The 17,906-nt window shown below is 43.1% G+C and overlaps 1 protein-coding gene across 1 annotated transcript; it reads right to left on the minus strand.

The window, feature by feature from the left end:
- Window positions 1-893: 893 nt before the first annotated feature.
- On the minus strand, window positions 894-15,412 carry LOC125321294 (beta-1,4-galactosyltransferase 3-like). The gene is made up of 6 exons (XM_048293936.1): window positions 14,870-15,412; window positions 7,774-8,009; window positions 5,993-6,183; window positions 5,263-5,385; window positions 2,455-2,559; window positions 894-1,532 (listed from the first exon to the last, which is right to left on the minus strand). Exons 1-6 carry the CDS (start codon window positions 15,105-15,107, stop codon window positions 1,391-1,393), a joined length of 1,035 nt encoding a protein of 344 aa, XP_048149893.1. The 5' UTR covers window positions 15,108-15,412; the 3' UTR covers window positions 894-1,390.
- Window positions 15,413-17,906: the final 2,494 nt, after the last annotated feature.

The following is a 17,906-nucleotide window of genomic DNA, read 5'->3' on the forward strand; positions in this document are numbered from 1 at the left end:
CCACAGTGTCCCCTGCTGCAGGACTGCTGATGTAACCCATGGCAGTGATCAATCTCATTCTGCAGCAGGTTATGCCTGTTACTCTCCAGGGATTGGGAAGGAACAGCAGTGGCCAGCTGTGTTGAATAGGGAGAAATTCCTCTCCACATATTTTAATGCTTTGAGCCACACTTAGCAGAGTGTGTTATCTGTCTACATACCCAGGCCATTATCTGTGAGTCTTGCTCAAGGAACAGGTGAATGTCTGTGGATAACCAGCTGTTCCACTGTGCTGCAGCATTTCTGCAGAAATCTTGATTAGAGCACTTGACTTACTGCATTGTATTTAACTGTCTTTACATGTTGATGTGAAGCCAGGCTTGGGAGAGTTTCTTTTAGGACATTATTCCAACTGTAAAGACTGAAACTTTAAATGTTTGTAGGTATAGTGGCATAGATGCAGCTTTTCAGTGATGAAGGAATTTTTGTATCTTTAAGTAACAAGCCAAAATATCCTGTGTCACACTCTCAAAATAACTGGACCTGGCAGGCAGTGCCACAGACTGAGTTGGCAGAGAAAGAAATTTTACAGCAAGGGTAAGGGTTTGGGCAGACTGTGTCAATCTCACAGTCAGGTAAGTACAAATGCATTCCTGCCAGGGTCACAGCTCCACTGTTGACATGTTTGACTTCGTTTTTGCTCTAGTATTTAATTTCTCAGAAGTATTTTGTATTGAAGACAGCTCAGCTTTGAATGATACTTAATGTTGGAGCCACAGCTGTAGTAGTAGATTAATTTTGCTGCTCTGAGCAGAAGGTTAGACTGCATTACTTGCAGCTACAATAAAATAATTTAAACAGTCGTGGTTCAGGTCAGAAAAAAAAAAACCAATCAGGGATTTAAACTCTGGTTACAGGGCAACTTTCTCTTTTATTACACTCTTATTTAATATTTTATAAAACTCTTAAGCCAAACACATAACTCAATTTATTTTACTCAAATTCACAGGAGATATTTATAGAACTGTAACTGGCTTCAACACTTTCTCAAAATACAACACGTCAGAGGCCACTCTGACAGAATGGCTTGCATCCCAATTAACACTTAGTACAAAGCAGGACAGAGCTATCCAGCTACCGAACAAAGGTTCCAGAAAGCTTGGATCAGCTTCCTGTCACAGAGAAGAGGCTCAGGAGTCAGTTTTACAGTGACTTGGACAGTTTTTACAGTAAGCCACAGGCTGTTTAGTAGCTGTCATACCCTATTCCTGGAGCCTCTTCTAAATCTGGAACAGTTTGAAGAAAAGTGAAAGGCAAAAGGGTTAATCTCAGGTGGGGCAGACACCACAGGAAAATGGGAGGTATTGGCTGAATGCCCATGTGGCACCCAACCTCTGCTTTGTTTTCAGTATCAAGAAAATGGGGGAACATATCCAATATCCACAGTGATCTTAGTATAAAGAGGATGCTTAGTCCTTGAAAGGAGCCTGAACTGTAATGTATTCATTCCATCAGCTTTCCATGTCTTTCTGGTGTTGTGTCGGGAAGGAGGCCTGAGGGAGGAAGAATACCTGTGGTTAGATGGAAGAAAGAAGGTAACGTTTGCAGCTGAAGCTGCAGAAGAAAGAGTCTTCCTGAAGGCAGAAAAGCCCTGAGACAATTCTTCCCATGATAAAGACTGAACAGATTAGAGTAAGTTCACACCGTGTTCCAAACAAGGAGGACAATTCAGACTGGACCCTGATGAGAGAGGGAGACCAGTGAGGTGGCAGCTACAGTCTCCAAAAGCCAAGGAGCTGTCAGCAGCTCAGAGAGATCTGGGAGTGCAACGCAGAAGTTTGCAGCCACGGTGTACAGAGGCTGCTGTAGGTAGGTTTTTGACAGGGTTGTTATGGAAACCTGGGTTTTGAGATGATAAAGAGAAATCTGCACTGTCGGTATAAGAAGCCTCCGCCACACTTGACCCAACACCCTCCTCCAGCTCTTCTATATAAAACAGTCTTTGATAAAGTCTCTCATAGCACCTTTCTTGTGTCTTCAAACTAGAATATTGCTTTCCACTATTTTAATGGCACATTAACTCCACAGACTGAAGAGCAAGCTTTTATTATTGGGAACTTGTAACACAGTGCCTCTTTAAACTGCAATCTCCCTATTTACAAGACAGGCAGTATTTTTTTTTCTTTAAGTTTTACTTCCTGAATAATTTCGTATTTAAATCTGATGTTTTAGCTTCCTAGCTGGCATGTGTCCTTCACAATAGGAAGAAAAGGTAGGAAAGAGGAGAAACCCTTCAAACATGAAGACAGGAGCTGAATGGTTCAGTTGAAACTGACTGGGGGCTGCTTTTAAATAGCCTCCCTAAAGCAGAAAAAGCAGCAGTGACATGAGCCATACTTAGCCTGTTCTGGGGAAGACAACACGAACAGCCACCCTGCCACAAGGCACAGAGCAGCCCCCAGCCCCACCAGGTACCTCCTCCAAGGCTCTTGTCTCTCTGTCTCTTCATTGTAGTCCATCACTCGGTAGCGTCCAAGGTGGGGTGAAGTCCGGACTATCTTCATTCCTGCTAAGTGAATCCTTTAAAACAACATACAAATGTGTTTGCTTAGGCATCAAGATGCCACTTCCAGGCTCAGAGTCAGAGATGATTTTCAGTGTTAATGCAATAAAAACAAAGTGCAGAAGCAGCATAGGGCCACATGATCTTCTCTAGCGGGCTCTAGGCCAGGCTTGGGCTAGAAAGCTCCCAGCTGCAGTGCACTTTGACAGGGCACAAGGGGATTAGAGCAAGCAGGGAATGAACTTCAACATACAGAGCATTCAAGAGCAATTCCCCTGAATCTGACAAATGAGCATTATTCCACTTCCTCCTAAGAGCAGAGCTTTTGCTGCCTAAAGGTCCATCACCTAAACATAAAAACCCCCCCCCCAAAACTAAAAAAATCTCCAACTTGCAGTTTCTGAAAGGAAGTCAGTCCTGAGTTTCCAAACCCAGATTAAGCCTCTCTGTTCTTTGAGAAGTGCCATTCATTCAGATGGCCTGATTAGACTGGTTCATAAAAGATTAGGGATAAATACAGGCACCAGACAAACATATGTAAGCTCAGCTGCAGGATCATTAGATAAGAAAAGAGGAACTGAAGGCTCAGAATTCCAGAACAGAGCTTCTAAAACCAGCATTTTGGGTGACTTTCAAGCAAACCCCAACCCATTGCTGATAGCATCTATGTTACTTTGCCAATAAAAAGTGCCTTTAATAGTGCTAGGGCTACCAAACCTCTGTTATCACAGGACAGCCCTTAGGCAGAGAAAATTCCTGTGAATGTAAGAATGAATGTTTGCTCAACTGAGATTATCTAACTGGCATGTTGGCAGCATTTGACTGTGTTCCATCGGGATCTGATACAGCAGGAATGTTATGAAGCTGAAAGGCTACGGAACTGAAAATATTTGTCAGGCTAGAGCCATCAGATGATTGTAACACTTCACTGACAGTGTTACAGTACTATTATTTCAGATGGAGTTTTAGCCAAAGTTTCTTGTTTTCTGAACATAAGCTTATGGCACATTCAATCATGAAGAGACAAAAAAGCAAGAACACTAAACTAGCTTTGCTGTTACAGGTTTTTGCATTGCAAAATAAGACTAAAACTGTAGCCTGGAACAGTTAATACATTCATTTACTGTTAAGAAGAGGCCAACAGTCTTTCCTGTAGGTGAAAATGTTAACACATGAGTGGCTCCAATTAGAGTAGTGTTTTCTTCTAATAGAAGGTAGAACCTGGTTATTTGCTATGACTTGTATTATAGAGTGCTGCAGTCTGCCAACTATAAGTAGCAGCTGGCAGGTTTTTTTATTAACTCTGCTTTTAATAGGGAGGATCCTAGAAAAAAAATCATCTTTGCACAGAACTTTTTGAAACTGGACATTGAAATGTCAAAAAAAGAGATTAATTAATTTTTTTGCTACATGGTAAGAAGTGCTTGAGCACCTCCTAAAACCCAGATCCCAGCTGGTCATTGAAGAAAACAGCCAGTTCATTCCTAACTTCTGCAGGTTGAGACTTCAGAATGTGAATAAATCATTAACAGGCACTGCCCATGGCCTCCATGTATCTCTGGGCCAAAACATTGCTAATCATTAGTGTAAGTTTTCTCTGAAAATATCTGCTCTAATTCCCTTCCAGAAAAGGCTATTTTGGGAGCTATATAAGTCACTTGCCTTCCAGGATTCTCTTCAAAGAAGCGCACTCCTATGCACAACTGGCATGAGTCTATACCCCTGGTACCAAAAACCAAATTAGATGCCTAAGCTACATGAAGAACAGCTGAATAGACCCAGTATTGTAGTGCTTGATGTAAAGATCTATTTTCCTGGCATTCTCTTCCTTTCATAAATGCTGACTCTCTAAACAACCACACAACCTTTTAGTTGGCTTTCTCTGAAAGGCAAAGGAGGAATTCTATGTTAGAAGATCTGGCTTTCAATTCCCAGATGAATACTGCTTTGAAAAAAAACTCGTGTAACTTGTCACATTATGCAAGACAAAAATAACAAAGGCTTCCATGGTCAGTTTAGTTTTATAAACTCCCCATGAGCCTGCCTCAGTGCTGGATCATAAAGGTGCACAGTGCAATTCCAAAGATGATTAGAGAAACTGCAGCCACGATTCTGTACTTGAAGAATTCGCATTAGGCAGAGCACCTGGAACTAAACTCGTCTATAGAATGCTGCTGCCATGGCAACCAAAGTACAAGAAAAACCATCAACTCTTGCTGTCACTGACTCACACTGGTACACAGGCTTCTCCATCACCCAGCACTGCAGACAAAAGATAGAATTCCTTGTGTTCCTTAATGCCAAGTATCAGTGATTAGGTAACACTTGGAGCAACCTAAATGCACTTAGCTTAAATTCCCAACTGTCTGAGAATTAGTTAAGTACCTTCTTATTCCTCATGCTTGCAGATGCCTTCCCTCCCTTGGGGAGGCACTTATCAACTACAAGTGGTTATAACCCCTTGCACTGAAGGCACAAGGATGTGAAGTAACATTCCGCTCTCCAGAAATGAGAAAGCATTGTTTTCCCAGCACACAGTGGTTGGATTCATAGGTTCTGAGCATCTCCTGACATTAAGCATTCCCAGTACCAACAGCATTGGGGATTATAATGATAGTGCAAGCACACGAAGGAACAGTGTCTTGGTTCCTTTCCGAGGGTGCTGCTATGCTTCACTTGCCAGCTTAAATCCATTTCAAGCCTGTCTTGTGCATTGGTACCTTGTAGCAATGTCATCATTTTCACCACTGTCGCCCCAGTATGTGTTGGGAAACCCATTCATCTTCATGTAATGTTCTGGAGTCAGAGCAGACACACCCCCAAAAAAGGACTTGTATGGCAGACTAAAAGAGAAAACAAACAAGTAAACAAACACCACCCCCCCAAAAAACCCCAATCAACAAAACCCAAAGCATCACTATTGAAGGCTAATACCTGTCCTCCACAACTAACAGTGTGATCCAAGTCACACATACATTAATTGCATATTTGCAGACACTGTCATGACAATGCCAAACCCAGAACAGTAACCCCAGTGTAAGTCCCATGATGTTCCAAGTCCCCTCATTGATTCCCACCACCTTCCCCCAAAGTAAGCTGGTTTCAAAATTCATTTCTTGGATCAGTTTGAAGTACCTGTATCCTACAACATCATGTTCCATGTGACCCAATACTCCAACCTGATACTTTTTTTCCTGAAGGAAAGTCAAAGAGAAACCTGCCAGTCATTTGCCAAGCTGAGCTAACTGTGGAACAGGGAACTACAAGCAAGGAAACATTCAAGATTGCATGCTTGGGTCAAGAATATCCTTTTCTAGGGAAGTCACTACTGCACAACTAATACACAGAAAACCTCATAAAGGTTGTGTCTTTCACTGTTCCCACCCATACTTCCTAACAGAAAGTGAATCAATTGGAATATATCCACAGGAAGCAAATGGAGGCACTTACGTGTACTGAAATTTATCCATGGCACTGGCCATGTGCTTGGGATAGTATTCATCACAAATGTAGAGGTTATAATCATTCTCAGGGACCAGGTCAACATCATGCAGGACAAGGCAGTCCCACTCTTCATCCTTCATGGCTTCCCGGACACCAACATTAAGCAGCTTTGCTCGGTTAAATGAACCAGTCCCTACCTGGAAAAGAAAACCTACATTTCTTCATCAAAACAACAAAGATAATAACTCAGTTAAAATCTATTTTAGTCAAAAAGCCTTATTCAATTGAATGATTTATTACTGGCTGCAAATTCCATGCTCCCAGCTTTGAAAATGTCACACATCCTCTTCACCACACACTCAAAATTGTCAGCTTTGCTGTGTCAGGGGCTGTGCACTGTTGGCACTTGAAGAAGGCTGACTTTCAAGACACCCATAAGCCAATCCTCAGGTGTAATCTGCACAGCAACACTTTTGCCCTGACTGCTGTTTATTAAGGCTTACAAATGAGAAAAACAGATCTTGGTCAAACAAAAAAGCGTCTTTGGCCTCCCAATCAACTGTTGGTTTTAACTGATGAATCCAAAACTTGCTCCCTTGCCACTGATCTTTTGCAACACCACCCCACTTCAGGTACAAAAGGCTGTTTCACCTGCACGGACTGCGCCACAGCAGGGTCAAGCCACATGTTTGTACTTGATACAGACTAAAAATATCCAACTTCACTTCAGCATTTAGTCTCCACGCTGACAAGCTACAGACAAACCACACGAATCTCTCAAAAAGAGGAAAATAAAAGTTACCACTGTCTTGGGTTACAAAAGGAAAGTGTTAATGTGGGGTGTAACCAAACTCTGTATTCTACTTTCCTCTACATCATTTTCTCACAAACTGTTAACGATGGGTCGTTCGCAGTAGCTGCCCAGTGCACACGCCACCCCTCAGGCTACGAGCTGGGTGTTAAATGAGATAGGAAAAAAGAGGCAACCCTGCGAGGCACGAGAGCGTTTCTTTTTCTTCAGCTGCGGTAACTCCCTCCGGTGAAGCAGCAGTCCCATTCATCCTGAAGGGGTTGTCTCTGCTAAGTGGCCATCATGAACTCAATGGCACCAGCAGACAGACAGCAGCATCGACCATCAAGACTGAAAAATATTCTATCACTCATAGGACTGCACCACTTCACTGTGAAACTCCCCGCCCTGGGGGAGGTACCACCAGAACCTGACCGCATATAATCTCGATTTGGGGACTTGGGACACCACCACCACCACTTGAGGGACCCAGATGAGGACCAGACCTTCCACAGGATCACTGTTTTCGACACTGCACCCATCACTTAATCAGACTGTGACCACCACCGTGACCAACGGGGGACAGGCTGTACTCTGTCAGCTTAAGCCAGTGTTTCTGTTTTTTGGCATTTATTGTAATCTTTCTATTAAATTGTCATTCTGACCTGAAATCTTTCTCAAGGTGGTTGTGTGGGGGTTAATTTCTCCTGTTGGTTTACTTTCAAACCAGCACAAACACTTAGTGACAAGTTCATACCCCCAGGAAAAAAAAAACACAACAGAACCAATTAATAGCAGAACGATGATCTTGACAAGTGGTATGGTATTTCAATCATTAACAGCCATGGAGATGGGACAGCACATATCTGACCTCCTCTCAGCCCATGCATAAAACAGTATTTCCACATCAGAAGAGTCACATTTTTTGTTCAGAGCCTAACCCTTAAGTGGTGTAGCTGAGCTTCCCAGCAGGCACATGTGACTTAGATTGATTTACCTGCTGAATCAGGTAGATAGTGTAGCTGAGCTGCTGGCGCTGCAGGAAAGGATGGATATAGTAGAGAAGATGGCGCAGGTACTTCTCCTGGTTCCTGTAGGCCACAAGGATGGCGGATTTGTAGCGTGGAAAGCAGTGAGGTGGCCTGTAGTGGCCACCAGGCTGAACAAAAGGATTTCTCTTCATGATCACCCTTTCACTAGGAAGCACCCTGAAGGTGATGGTTAATGGACCAACTGTAAGGAGACACAGAAAACGGAACATCAGTGATGTTCCTCCACCTTTATTCAGACCTCCCAGATTAGCTACCCACGTTCAGTCCTTCAAACAGCAGCCCCGCCAGAGAACAGCTAACAGTGCCCACACAGATGTGCCTCAGTGACAAATTTCACTGCTGCCTGCTGGCCACCTCCCCCGGCTCCGCACCGAGTGGTGCCAGGCTCAGCACCAGCAGGACATGCTACCTGCCAGGCATCCCGAGTCCTGGCACAGCCAGCAAGTCTCACTGGGCTGCTGCACAGCTGCTTTTCCCTGGGATTGGCTGCCTACTATAGTCTTGTGTTGCTTAGATGAGATCCTTGAATAAATGTATTCACTGAAAGAAATAGCGTTGAAAATTATTCAAGATGAACAGACACATCTGCTTTTGCTACCCATTTGGAAAATTTCTCTTAGCCTCTTTCAGAAGAGATTCAAGGACAAAGATGTACAAGTGGATACTCAGCAGGTCAGGGGAGAAACAGTTTAAAGCCTGGATGAATACAAATGCTTTAGGAAATGTCAGCTTTACCTTTAAAAGCATTTCAAGTTCAATTTGATGTTATAATCACATGCCACAATGGCTGTATTTGCTATATTATTTCATTTTATACACTGCGACAAGCAGGCAGTACTTCAAAATGCTGGGAGAAGCAGATGACAGAACTGAGAAAGAAGAAAGATGCATTTTCAGGAACAGGCACAGGGTAGCAAAATAAATGATATATGGTTGTTCATCTACTCAGCACTTCATTTTTAAATACAAAATATACTGGATATGTTCAAGAATTTTTACCTAATTAAAATAAATCTGCATTTTCACATGAATTCTTCCATTCTTCAGATGGAAAAATACTGACAAGTCACGAGTGAAAAAGAGTCAGTATCAACTGTCAGTTACCATTTTAACACAAATTTCATTGCTACAATATGAATAAACAAATTCTACAATTATTTAAATGCCTGTCCTCCTGAGTAGTGAGAAAAGCTTCCAGAAGTAGCAGAAGACTTGTATTTATATACAAATCAGTGTGTCTTAATGGTTTCCTACAACTCGGAACTTTTAAGAAAATAAAGCACAGATGCAGAACAAGATTAACATCCACTGCTTAAATGAACTAGGGAAAAACTTTCACCTAAATCATAATTAGAAGCTGACAATTTCAAATGACAGTTCTATTCAAAAATTCTTTGCAGGCCATGCTGCCAAAGGCAGAATGTTCTTTTGCATCAGAAGTCTTTAGGGCAAGTTTGTTGTTGTTGTTTTATATAGCTATAAACAAGACTTTCCTTTCTTTCCAAGCTGATAATTAATGCTATGGCTGTCCTAAATCAGGTTTTCAGTATCTTGTAAGTCAGACTCCCTCTTAAACCACTGAAATAAATTATTCTCTCAAAATCTTCTGACAATGAAGCCTGAGAGAGAGCAAATATTTAGGCCTGGTGTTTAGAAGCTTTTATTTGAGCAGGAAAAGGTACAGCTGTGTTCTAAGACTAAATGAGCAGGTGAGTCCAGAATATGCTTCTTCCAGCCCATCCTATATTCAAGCCTCTGCTACAGTTCTAACAAAAACAAACAAAAAAATTGAGCCTGCCCGCACCCATATCCTGTTTAACTGACACAGAAGGAAGCAACATCTCTCCCCTGGTTTTAGAGGTTTGGTTTTTTTGGGGGGTTTGGTTGGTTGGCTTTGGGTTGGTTGGGGGATTTTTAGAGCAGTAACAGGGCTTAAGGACTAAATTTGCCATAAAATTCAAAGTGTCCATTCAGAACTGGGGAACATTTTTCTACCATGAGGAAGTTGTTACACCTCACATTTCTAATGGGCAAACCTATACTTCGTAAGTGTCTCCTTCTCTTCCCCAAGGAACACACAAATGGCATTTCCTGAAGGTCAGTCTGAAGAGCCACTGATACCATTTCTCATGCTGTCAAAAATGTCTGGTCTGAATCCCACTGCATGGGTTTTGTTGGTTTCTGTTTGTTCGTTTTTAAAAAGAAAGCCTGACTTTTGCTTGTCAGCAAGATTTTGCAAGAGCTGACTCTTAAATTCACGTTTCAGTCCTTCTCCAACTATTTAAAATACAGAAGAATTTGATTTTCACTGCATTACCTGCAGCAGGAAAGCAGAGTACATTGCCATGTATTTGTACCTGAAACAGAAGGGTAGTTCTTCAGAGAATCATTCTGTGGGCTATGAATCTAGGTCACACTTACAGTGAAGATTTCATGGTGTTATTTCCTACTTCCATGCACACAGTTTCTTTTCCCACCTTTTAGACCCCCACGTTTCAGTTGCTGTTTAGATTTAGGGACTCATTGATTATCAGATCTTTCAACTAAAGCACTATTAACCACTGATTTGATGACAACTGGAGCTTGCTAAAGAAGTATTATATTCAGAGATTTCAACTATAGATCATTGCTCTAAGGAAAAAATAAGAAAGGGAATTAATCCCTTTTATTCTCCCACAAAGGCAGGGTTTTGTTTTCTATAAAACACGTGGGACTCTGTATTGCAGAGCAGGATTCTGCAGCAATAATCCTTAAATTCCAGAAAAAATAAGATTTTCCTTTGAACGTAAGAATATGAGTAAGATAATGTGAATAGCTTCACTCCTGTTCTCTCCTTCCATAACCAAGCATACCATTCAGGAGTATATGCAAATAACATTTGCATTTTCCAGGTTTTTCAAGATATCATGTTCTCCCATGCTGCTTGGCTCCATACCTCAAACAAATCAGCTCAGAAACTCAATCTAGAATATGCCAAGGGAAGAAAAAAAACCCCAAATCAGTGTGACTTATATCCCCAAAACCTCTGGCTGCCCTATACTCCTTGGCTACAAGCTACGTTCTGCCTCTCATGTCTCCCTGCTGTCCAGCTAACAAAAGGCTAATGCAATCTAATCCAATTAAATCCCAAATGTGAACAGAGCAGTTGAAAGCTGGAGACCAAAGAGGGATAAATAAAACTGCCAAAGTGCAGCTTTGGGAAAGGAAGAAAAACCCATCTTAGCCATACCAGGAAGCACAGGATCCCTGTTGAGGCAGGGTACAGGATCAACATCCTGAAGTGTCCAAGCAATTTTTCCATGGCCTGGTTCCTAAGATGTTTCTGTGCTGTACCATCACACGGAGGGTGTTTAATGAATATGAAACTTCAGTGTGTAGAGTTAGGCCTCACAATTCCCTGTCTGTGTTGTCAGCTGGTGCCAGTGACAGCACACTCCCTGTTTGCTTTACTTTCCAGGCAGCATACTTGCCTGTCAGGTGATCTATTGACTTTGACCATATCTATCCCACCTTATGAAAGTAACTCCAGGACTTCTGAACTCCTTTCTATACATTTAGAGTTTGCAGCTATAATTACAGAGTCCAATCAGAATAATCAGAACCTACACAAGATGAGCAAACAGGAACAGTAGCATGGGTGAATGCTGCACTCAGATAGTGCAGCACCACACACTACATTAACAGAGTCATAGTTGTATAATTCTATCACTGCTTGGGAAAAAAAAATTAAAAATCAGACCAACAGCTTTCACTTAAGTGTCAGTTTCTAATGATAGAATACAAGGCTGCTGCAATGGCACCTGAAAATAAATCTCAGCATTAGCACTGTCACCTTTTTATTTCTCCTTAAATCCAAGAGAAGAAACACTGGCAGCATTAAAAAATGTAGCAGGAGCTACTTAATACAACAGATGGTCCTGCTCATGAACAGGTTATGACAGATGGGAGTGAAAGGCAGTAACTGCTATAAGAAGGGCTTGGAAAAAAATCCTTCCATAGCACGAGTGAATTATAAACAGCAGAGTTACAGACAGAACTTTCAACTATTAAAGTCCTCGAGGGCCAAACCAATTTGTTCAGCACATACCATGCAGGAAGGAAGGTACTCCTTTAAACCAAAACAGAAATAATAAAAAAAAGCCAAGTCTTCTAGCATCGAAAAGAGCATTCCTTGTGAGAGGAAAAGATGAACTGAAACAAGACATCCTGCATGCAATGTGAGAAAATCAGATTTCTAATTTAAAAGCTACTTTGTTCTGTTTAAAGAAGTACAACCCTGGCATATAAACACTTTGCTTTTCCTAAAAAGAAAGGAGGAAGAAACCAGTTACTTGTGTAGAAACTTTAACCTTTGAGGGAACTCAAGTAATTTATTCACAGTATTAGTGAAGACACTGAACACCTGCAATGCTTTTCAAGTTGGTCACAAAACGTTCACTGGACACCACTAGGAGTTAAAAAAGTACCACTAGTCAGCAGGAGTCTAGTTCCTCTAAGGCAGAGATTTAGCAATTACACTTTAATTCTTACTCCACAGCCCTGGAAGAATCAAGTTGCTGCAGATTCAGGAGACAGGAAATAGACAGATGAGCTGCAAGCTGATTTACATTCAAACAGTTATCAAAATGATCTACTACATATATAAATGGAAAAAGTGCTGCACTTCATAAAAGCCCTGATGCAGAAACCATTTAAGCCATTTGGCCTCCTTCCAGTTACTTTAACACGCTTTAGAGTGGGCACAGTGACTTATTATCAGCTCTGAACTGGAGGCTGAGTCCTCAAGAATTGATTTCAAATCTCATTTAATAGAGTTGATGAAATTAATATTAAAAGGCATTGCTCTCTCCAGTATAATGCTTCCAAGAAACAGCCGTCTCATGAGAGACGATGGCAACAACTATTCAAGACATTTATAAAGTATTTATATCTCAATTCATGTGTGCCCATCACATACAAAACAAAGGACAACTCCCTCACAAAATAGCACATTTCTCAGTTAAAAAAAAAAGCAAAACATCCAGAAGAGGTTGGCATGCAGTGATACAAGACGTAGTAATTTACTTCCTACACTGAAAGGGAAATATCACAGTGTAAAAGCTAAGTTGTAGCAGTGTCATGGGTTCTTTTAAGTTTTGTGCCTACTTTGCTTTCTCCTAATTCTTATCTCACAGAAGGTAAACAAGTAAGTAATGAGTATTTTGAACCAAACCACTACAAGCAGACACCTAATTTTCCTTAAGCTGAATCTGTATCAGTGCTCCAAATTAACTTGTGCTTCACCTCAACAAGGGTTCATATGCTCAACTCAGTATTTTCATACAGCAAAGCTTCCACAAATACTTTGCCTCATGGTTGGATTTTTTTTCTCCCAGCCAACTTACTGTTTGTTTCTGTCTATGACTAACATTCCATTTTAGCTCCGAAGTACCGCCTGCAGGACAATCCCCTGTTCTCAGCACTCCCGGTGACAGGGAGAAGAAGAGTGCTTAAAAATATTTCACAGCTCTAAGAGCACAGATTAGTGTAATTTTACTCTGCATCTGCCTCCTCCATATACGTCACTACTTTTGCTTATCTGATGGTTTGCAGGCAAGCTGCAGCATTGTTTGGTTCTTTTTTTTGACATTAAAGCTGTCTCATTTGACTCTTTAGGACAGAGGATTTTCATCAGTAGTGGAGACAAATAAGGTGCAGTCACGTTTCTGCTGTGCTTTTTCAAATAAAACAACTCAGCCTGAAACAAGGAATTGTAGCTTCCCAGAACTGATGGGCTACAGTGCACTGAGGCCGTGACACCTTGCACCTGTGCAAAAAGGCTCTGTGCTATCAGGACTTCAGGATTTAGTAGAGCCATTTCTGAGGGAAATGCTGAAACATACACCCAGAGTTATCCTACAGTTTCATCACACATACTGCGTGTATGTAATTCAATTGCAAGCAACAGGGGAAGAAGGAAACACCTCAAAAGAACAAGCATCGTTACAAAGACTGCAGTCTAAGCAGGCTCATCCACAGGGTCCCAGCAGAGTTCTCCAACCTAAGTAAGCAACTTGACACAAGAGCACTGGCTTCCCACAGAACTTCCACGTGAACCAAGGTCAACCACTTGCTCTGAACGGGCTCCATGTGTTCCCAGAACAGCAGAGCCACTGCTGAACAGCGGTCCAAGGCTAGGCGTATACAACACTTAGACATGCAGAAACCTATGCAGTATGGAAAAACCTGACAAGAGCAACTTGCTACAGAGCATTCTAAGAAGGTGATGGCCCCAAACCAGCTGAAAGTGCATGCTGACGGCACTTAATCCATTCATGGCTGGCTGAGTCGAAGGGATTCACTATTGCCTGAGCTTCACCAGCAACACACTTGCTTTATAGGTTTGACTTTGTACTGACTTAAAATTTCTCAACTGTTTTAGTAGTGCAACAGCTGGATGAATGCTGCTTCTAAGATGAGCTCTGGTTTGGTCCTACTGTAAATATAAATTAACCTGTGACCAGATTTTCAGTCAAATGGAGTAGTTTCTAAGTCTAAAGGATGTGTAACAATCATAGGCCAAAGGATTACAATGAAGAGCAAGGTGCCAAGATACATCCTCATATAAATGATAATTCAAGTCAACTTAATCAATTTATATTGAACTACAGGCTTGATATAAGGCTCAGAGGTCATTGTTATGCAGTTACTGAATTGTTGGGACATTTTACACAGGACTGCCAAGAAAAAAAAGTATTACTAACTTGATATTATCACCATGCACTGTTTTCACTCTTGCTCTACAATCTTGACATCTATGTAACCAAACTCTTAATACTGGAAATTTTTAGGGCAGCAAAATATTTTTCCTCACATAACCAATAAAAACAAGTTAGTTAACACGAGAAAATTTTATCAGTGCAAGTACATCAGCACACCTGTTTCAAAGTGGAAAAGTTTGAAGAAGATACAACTTACATTTATGACACGTTCAGGGTTATGACACACCAAAGAGGTTCTTTCACACCACGTTTCCATAGTGTTTGAATGGTTCATACCTACCCAGGACTGGGGACTGCGCTGAGCAGTACGGCATCGTGTCCTCACTGGGAGCCCGCGTAAACAAGCTGAGATTTGTGTACACATCATGGGGCTTCGAGTAATCCGCCCCCTGAGGCGACTCTAAAAACCCGCGAAACACATTCGAAGGTCCACCTCGGTAGAGGATCAGGATAAATATTGCTTGGAAGACAAACACAAACAGCAGAAAACAATGATTTTCCACACGGGAGAGGATCATAGTGTTTAGCCCATGCTCCGGGATCAGGGCGGTGAGGAGCTGAACTGCCTTCCACGGGCTGCCGTTCCACGTTCTGGGCTACATCGCTGTGCAGACCTTCTCCTTCTCTCCTTCTCCTCCAACTTTCTGAGGCGGCAGCGTGCTCCCCTCGCTGGGCTTCATCAGGACGCCGAGAGCCAGACCTCCCCTTCCCGGTGCGAGCTGTGCCGAGCGGGCTGGAGGAGGAAACGAGATGTGCGAGGCCACCCCGCTCAGCGCCCCGGGGCAGCGGCACGGGCTCGCTGTGGCACAGGCGCAGCACCCGCCCACCCCCGCCCGCGTTCCGGCGAGACTACAGCTCCCAGAATGCAGAGCGGGGCAGGGCGGGCCCCGGCCGGGCTGTGCTGCCGCGCAGCATGCTGGGAGGTGTAGTCCTCGCCCCCTCTTTCGGCGGCAACCGCTGTGGGCGAGGAGGTGGAGGGATAGGGGCGGCTGCTGGGCTGCCCCCCGTGTCGTATCCTCGGTCAACACCCGACTGCTGTCCCCACTTTAAACTGGTTATTAAACTGGTCAGAGAGAGATGAACGGAAATTTAGACATTGGAATGTGCTGCTCAGGGAGGTGGTGGAGTCTCCATCCCTGGAGGTGTGTGAGGAAGGACTGGACGTGGCACTCAGTGCCATGGTCTAGTTGCCATTGTGGTGTTCGGTCATAAGTTGGACTCGATAATCTCAGAGGTCTCTTCCAACCTGATTGATTCTGTGATTCTTTGGAATGGATGCACCTCAGCCAGTGCCTAAAGGGACCACAGGAGCATGGCCACTGTGAGAGCCCTCCTGCCATGGCCATGCTGCCCCTAAAGATTTCAGCTTTTATGCCCCTCTCTTCTCTGGCTGATTTTGTAAAGAGATGGGGCTTAGATTGTGCTGTCAGTCGTCTGCCTGTTCTCATGTGCCTGCTTTTGCTTAAATGCAGCAGAGGAAAAGACATTTTACGGATATTAAATTGCTACATGACCTCAAAGCATGAGTTGTCGTCGGCTGCGTTTGCATTGGGGAGTTAAAAGGAAATCTGTACCTGTGAGAGGGAACAGGTTCCCTGAGCCCAGCATCCCGCTCGCTCCAAGGCATAGCTGCTGGCTGGGCGGGCAGCCCGTGTGTGCTGGCCCAGACCAGGCACAGCACTGAGCACCAGGACAGGCTGCCCAGACAGACTGCGAGTCTCTTTCCCTGGAGATACTCAGAAGGTGTCTGAACACAGTCCTGAGCAATGTGCTCTAGGGGACCCTGCTTGAGCGGGAGGGTTGGACCAGATGATCACCAGTGGCCCCTTCTAGTCTTACCTGTTCTGTGATTCGTGAGGCTTGTGCTGCTGTTTGCCTTCCAAATGGTGTGGCATGGGAAGAAGATGGGGGGACAGAGTGATATCACTTCTGTGAGAAGTTGGGAATACTCTTGCTTCAGAGTTGGACTGAGATGTATGGGACACATCTATGGGAAACTTGATCTCAGTCATTCTCCTGCACAGAACAACCCATTATTCAATTTAAGTGGATTGGTTAAGGCCTGGATGCAAATTGTCATCATTTCACATTTGATTTTAACTTAATTGGGTTTTTAAATAAAAAATGTAGAGAACATTTCTTTTCCCTGGGCAAGGTCTTGCTTTACTGAAACCCACCCAATGCTGCTGCTGCAAAGGTTGTTTTTTTTATACACCACAATGAGTCTCTACTGTTGACATTCTCCTTGTGCCATTCCCTCTACAATCATGGCAAACCCACCCTGCCTGTCTTCCCCTCCATAAAACAAAGCAACACTCAGTGTTCTGCTGATAGCTCCAGCAAGTACAATGCCAAGGACAGGAAAGAATTAATCTCTGCATCAGCTATGAAACAAAGAAGGGAACCAAGATTTTCATGGTATGATCTGGGGTTGCAGACAGCAATTGTTTTAGGGCCAGTAGTGCTTTATGTTTTGCTTGCAATCCTTCCTTGGATCACAGTAGGAAATCTCAATGTAGGAACAATTTGGACAAAGCATGTCTGCCTCCATCTGTCTTGGAGAAGTTTGAAGCTGGACCCACTAGAGCTGTCCCTCATCAGTGGCTCTGCTAACTTCCTTGCAGTCAGGGCTTAGTTGTAAAAATTGCTACCCTGTGCCAGTTCTTGGGCAGAAGAAGCAGGTCAGATGGAAAGGCAATAGCCTACCCCAATGTGTATTTTCACCTGTGTGTATATTTGTTCTCCTGACTGGAAAACTAAATACGGCTAGGCAGATCAGCTGTCTGCAGAGGAGCCAGCCAGCACGTGTTTCTGTGCAGGCTCAGAGAGCTGAATCTCCAGAAATGTCTCCCTCAGGAGCCTTCCAAACCAACTGCAGTTCCTCTCCTTCCCCTTCAACCATCAGCACTGAAATGAGTGGATTATAAACCCACCTTGAGCCTTCTCCTCAACACAAAGCAAGCAAGTTGGGACCAGAGAGCAAAGTAGGGGTCAGAACTTCATGGTGCCAGCAGGTCTGAGCCTTTTCAAGGTCACAGTGCTCCTGTTTTAAACAGAGCTGTGGAAACTAGGGTGTGTTTTGAATTAAAAATGAATTGGATTGCTTAAATGCAAAAAAAATAATGTAACTGTCTCCACTGAAGCGTGGAAGGGAGGTGGCAGGCATTTTAGCAACCTCTGTGCAGAGATTTATTGAGGGCAGTGATGGAGGAAAACAATGTGAGACTGGATCTGTAAGAAATAGACACGGGGCTGGCTTCACAGTCAAAGGTCTGCCTTTCTCATTTTCACACAACTCCCTGGGAAATTAAATTGAA

The sequence above is a fragment of the Corvus hawaiiensis genome, chromosome 2 (genome assembly GCF_020740725.1).
Source record: "Corvus hawaiiensis isolate bCorHaw1 chromosome 2, bCorHaw1.pri.cur, whole genome shotgun sequence".
NCBI classification, from domain to species: domain Eukaryota; kingdom Metazoa; phylum Chordata; class Aves; order Passeriformes; family Corvidae; genus Corvus; species Corvus hawaiiensis.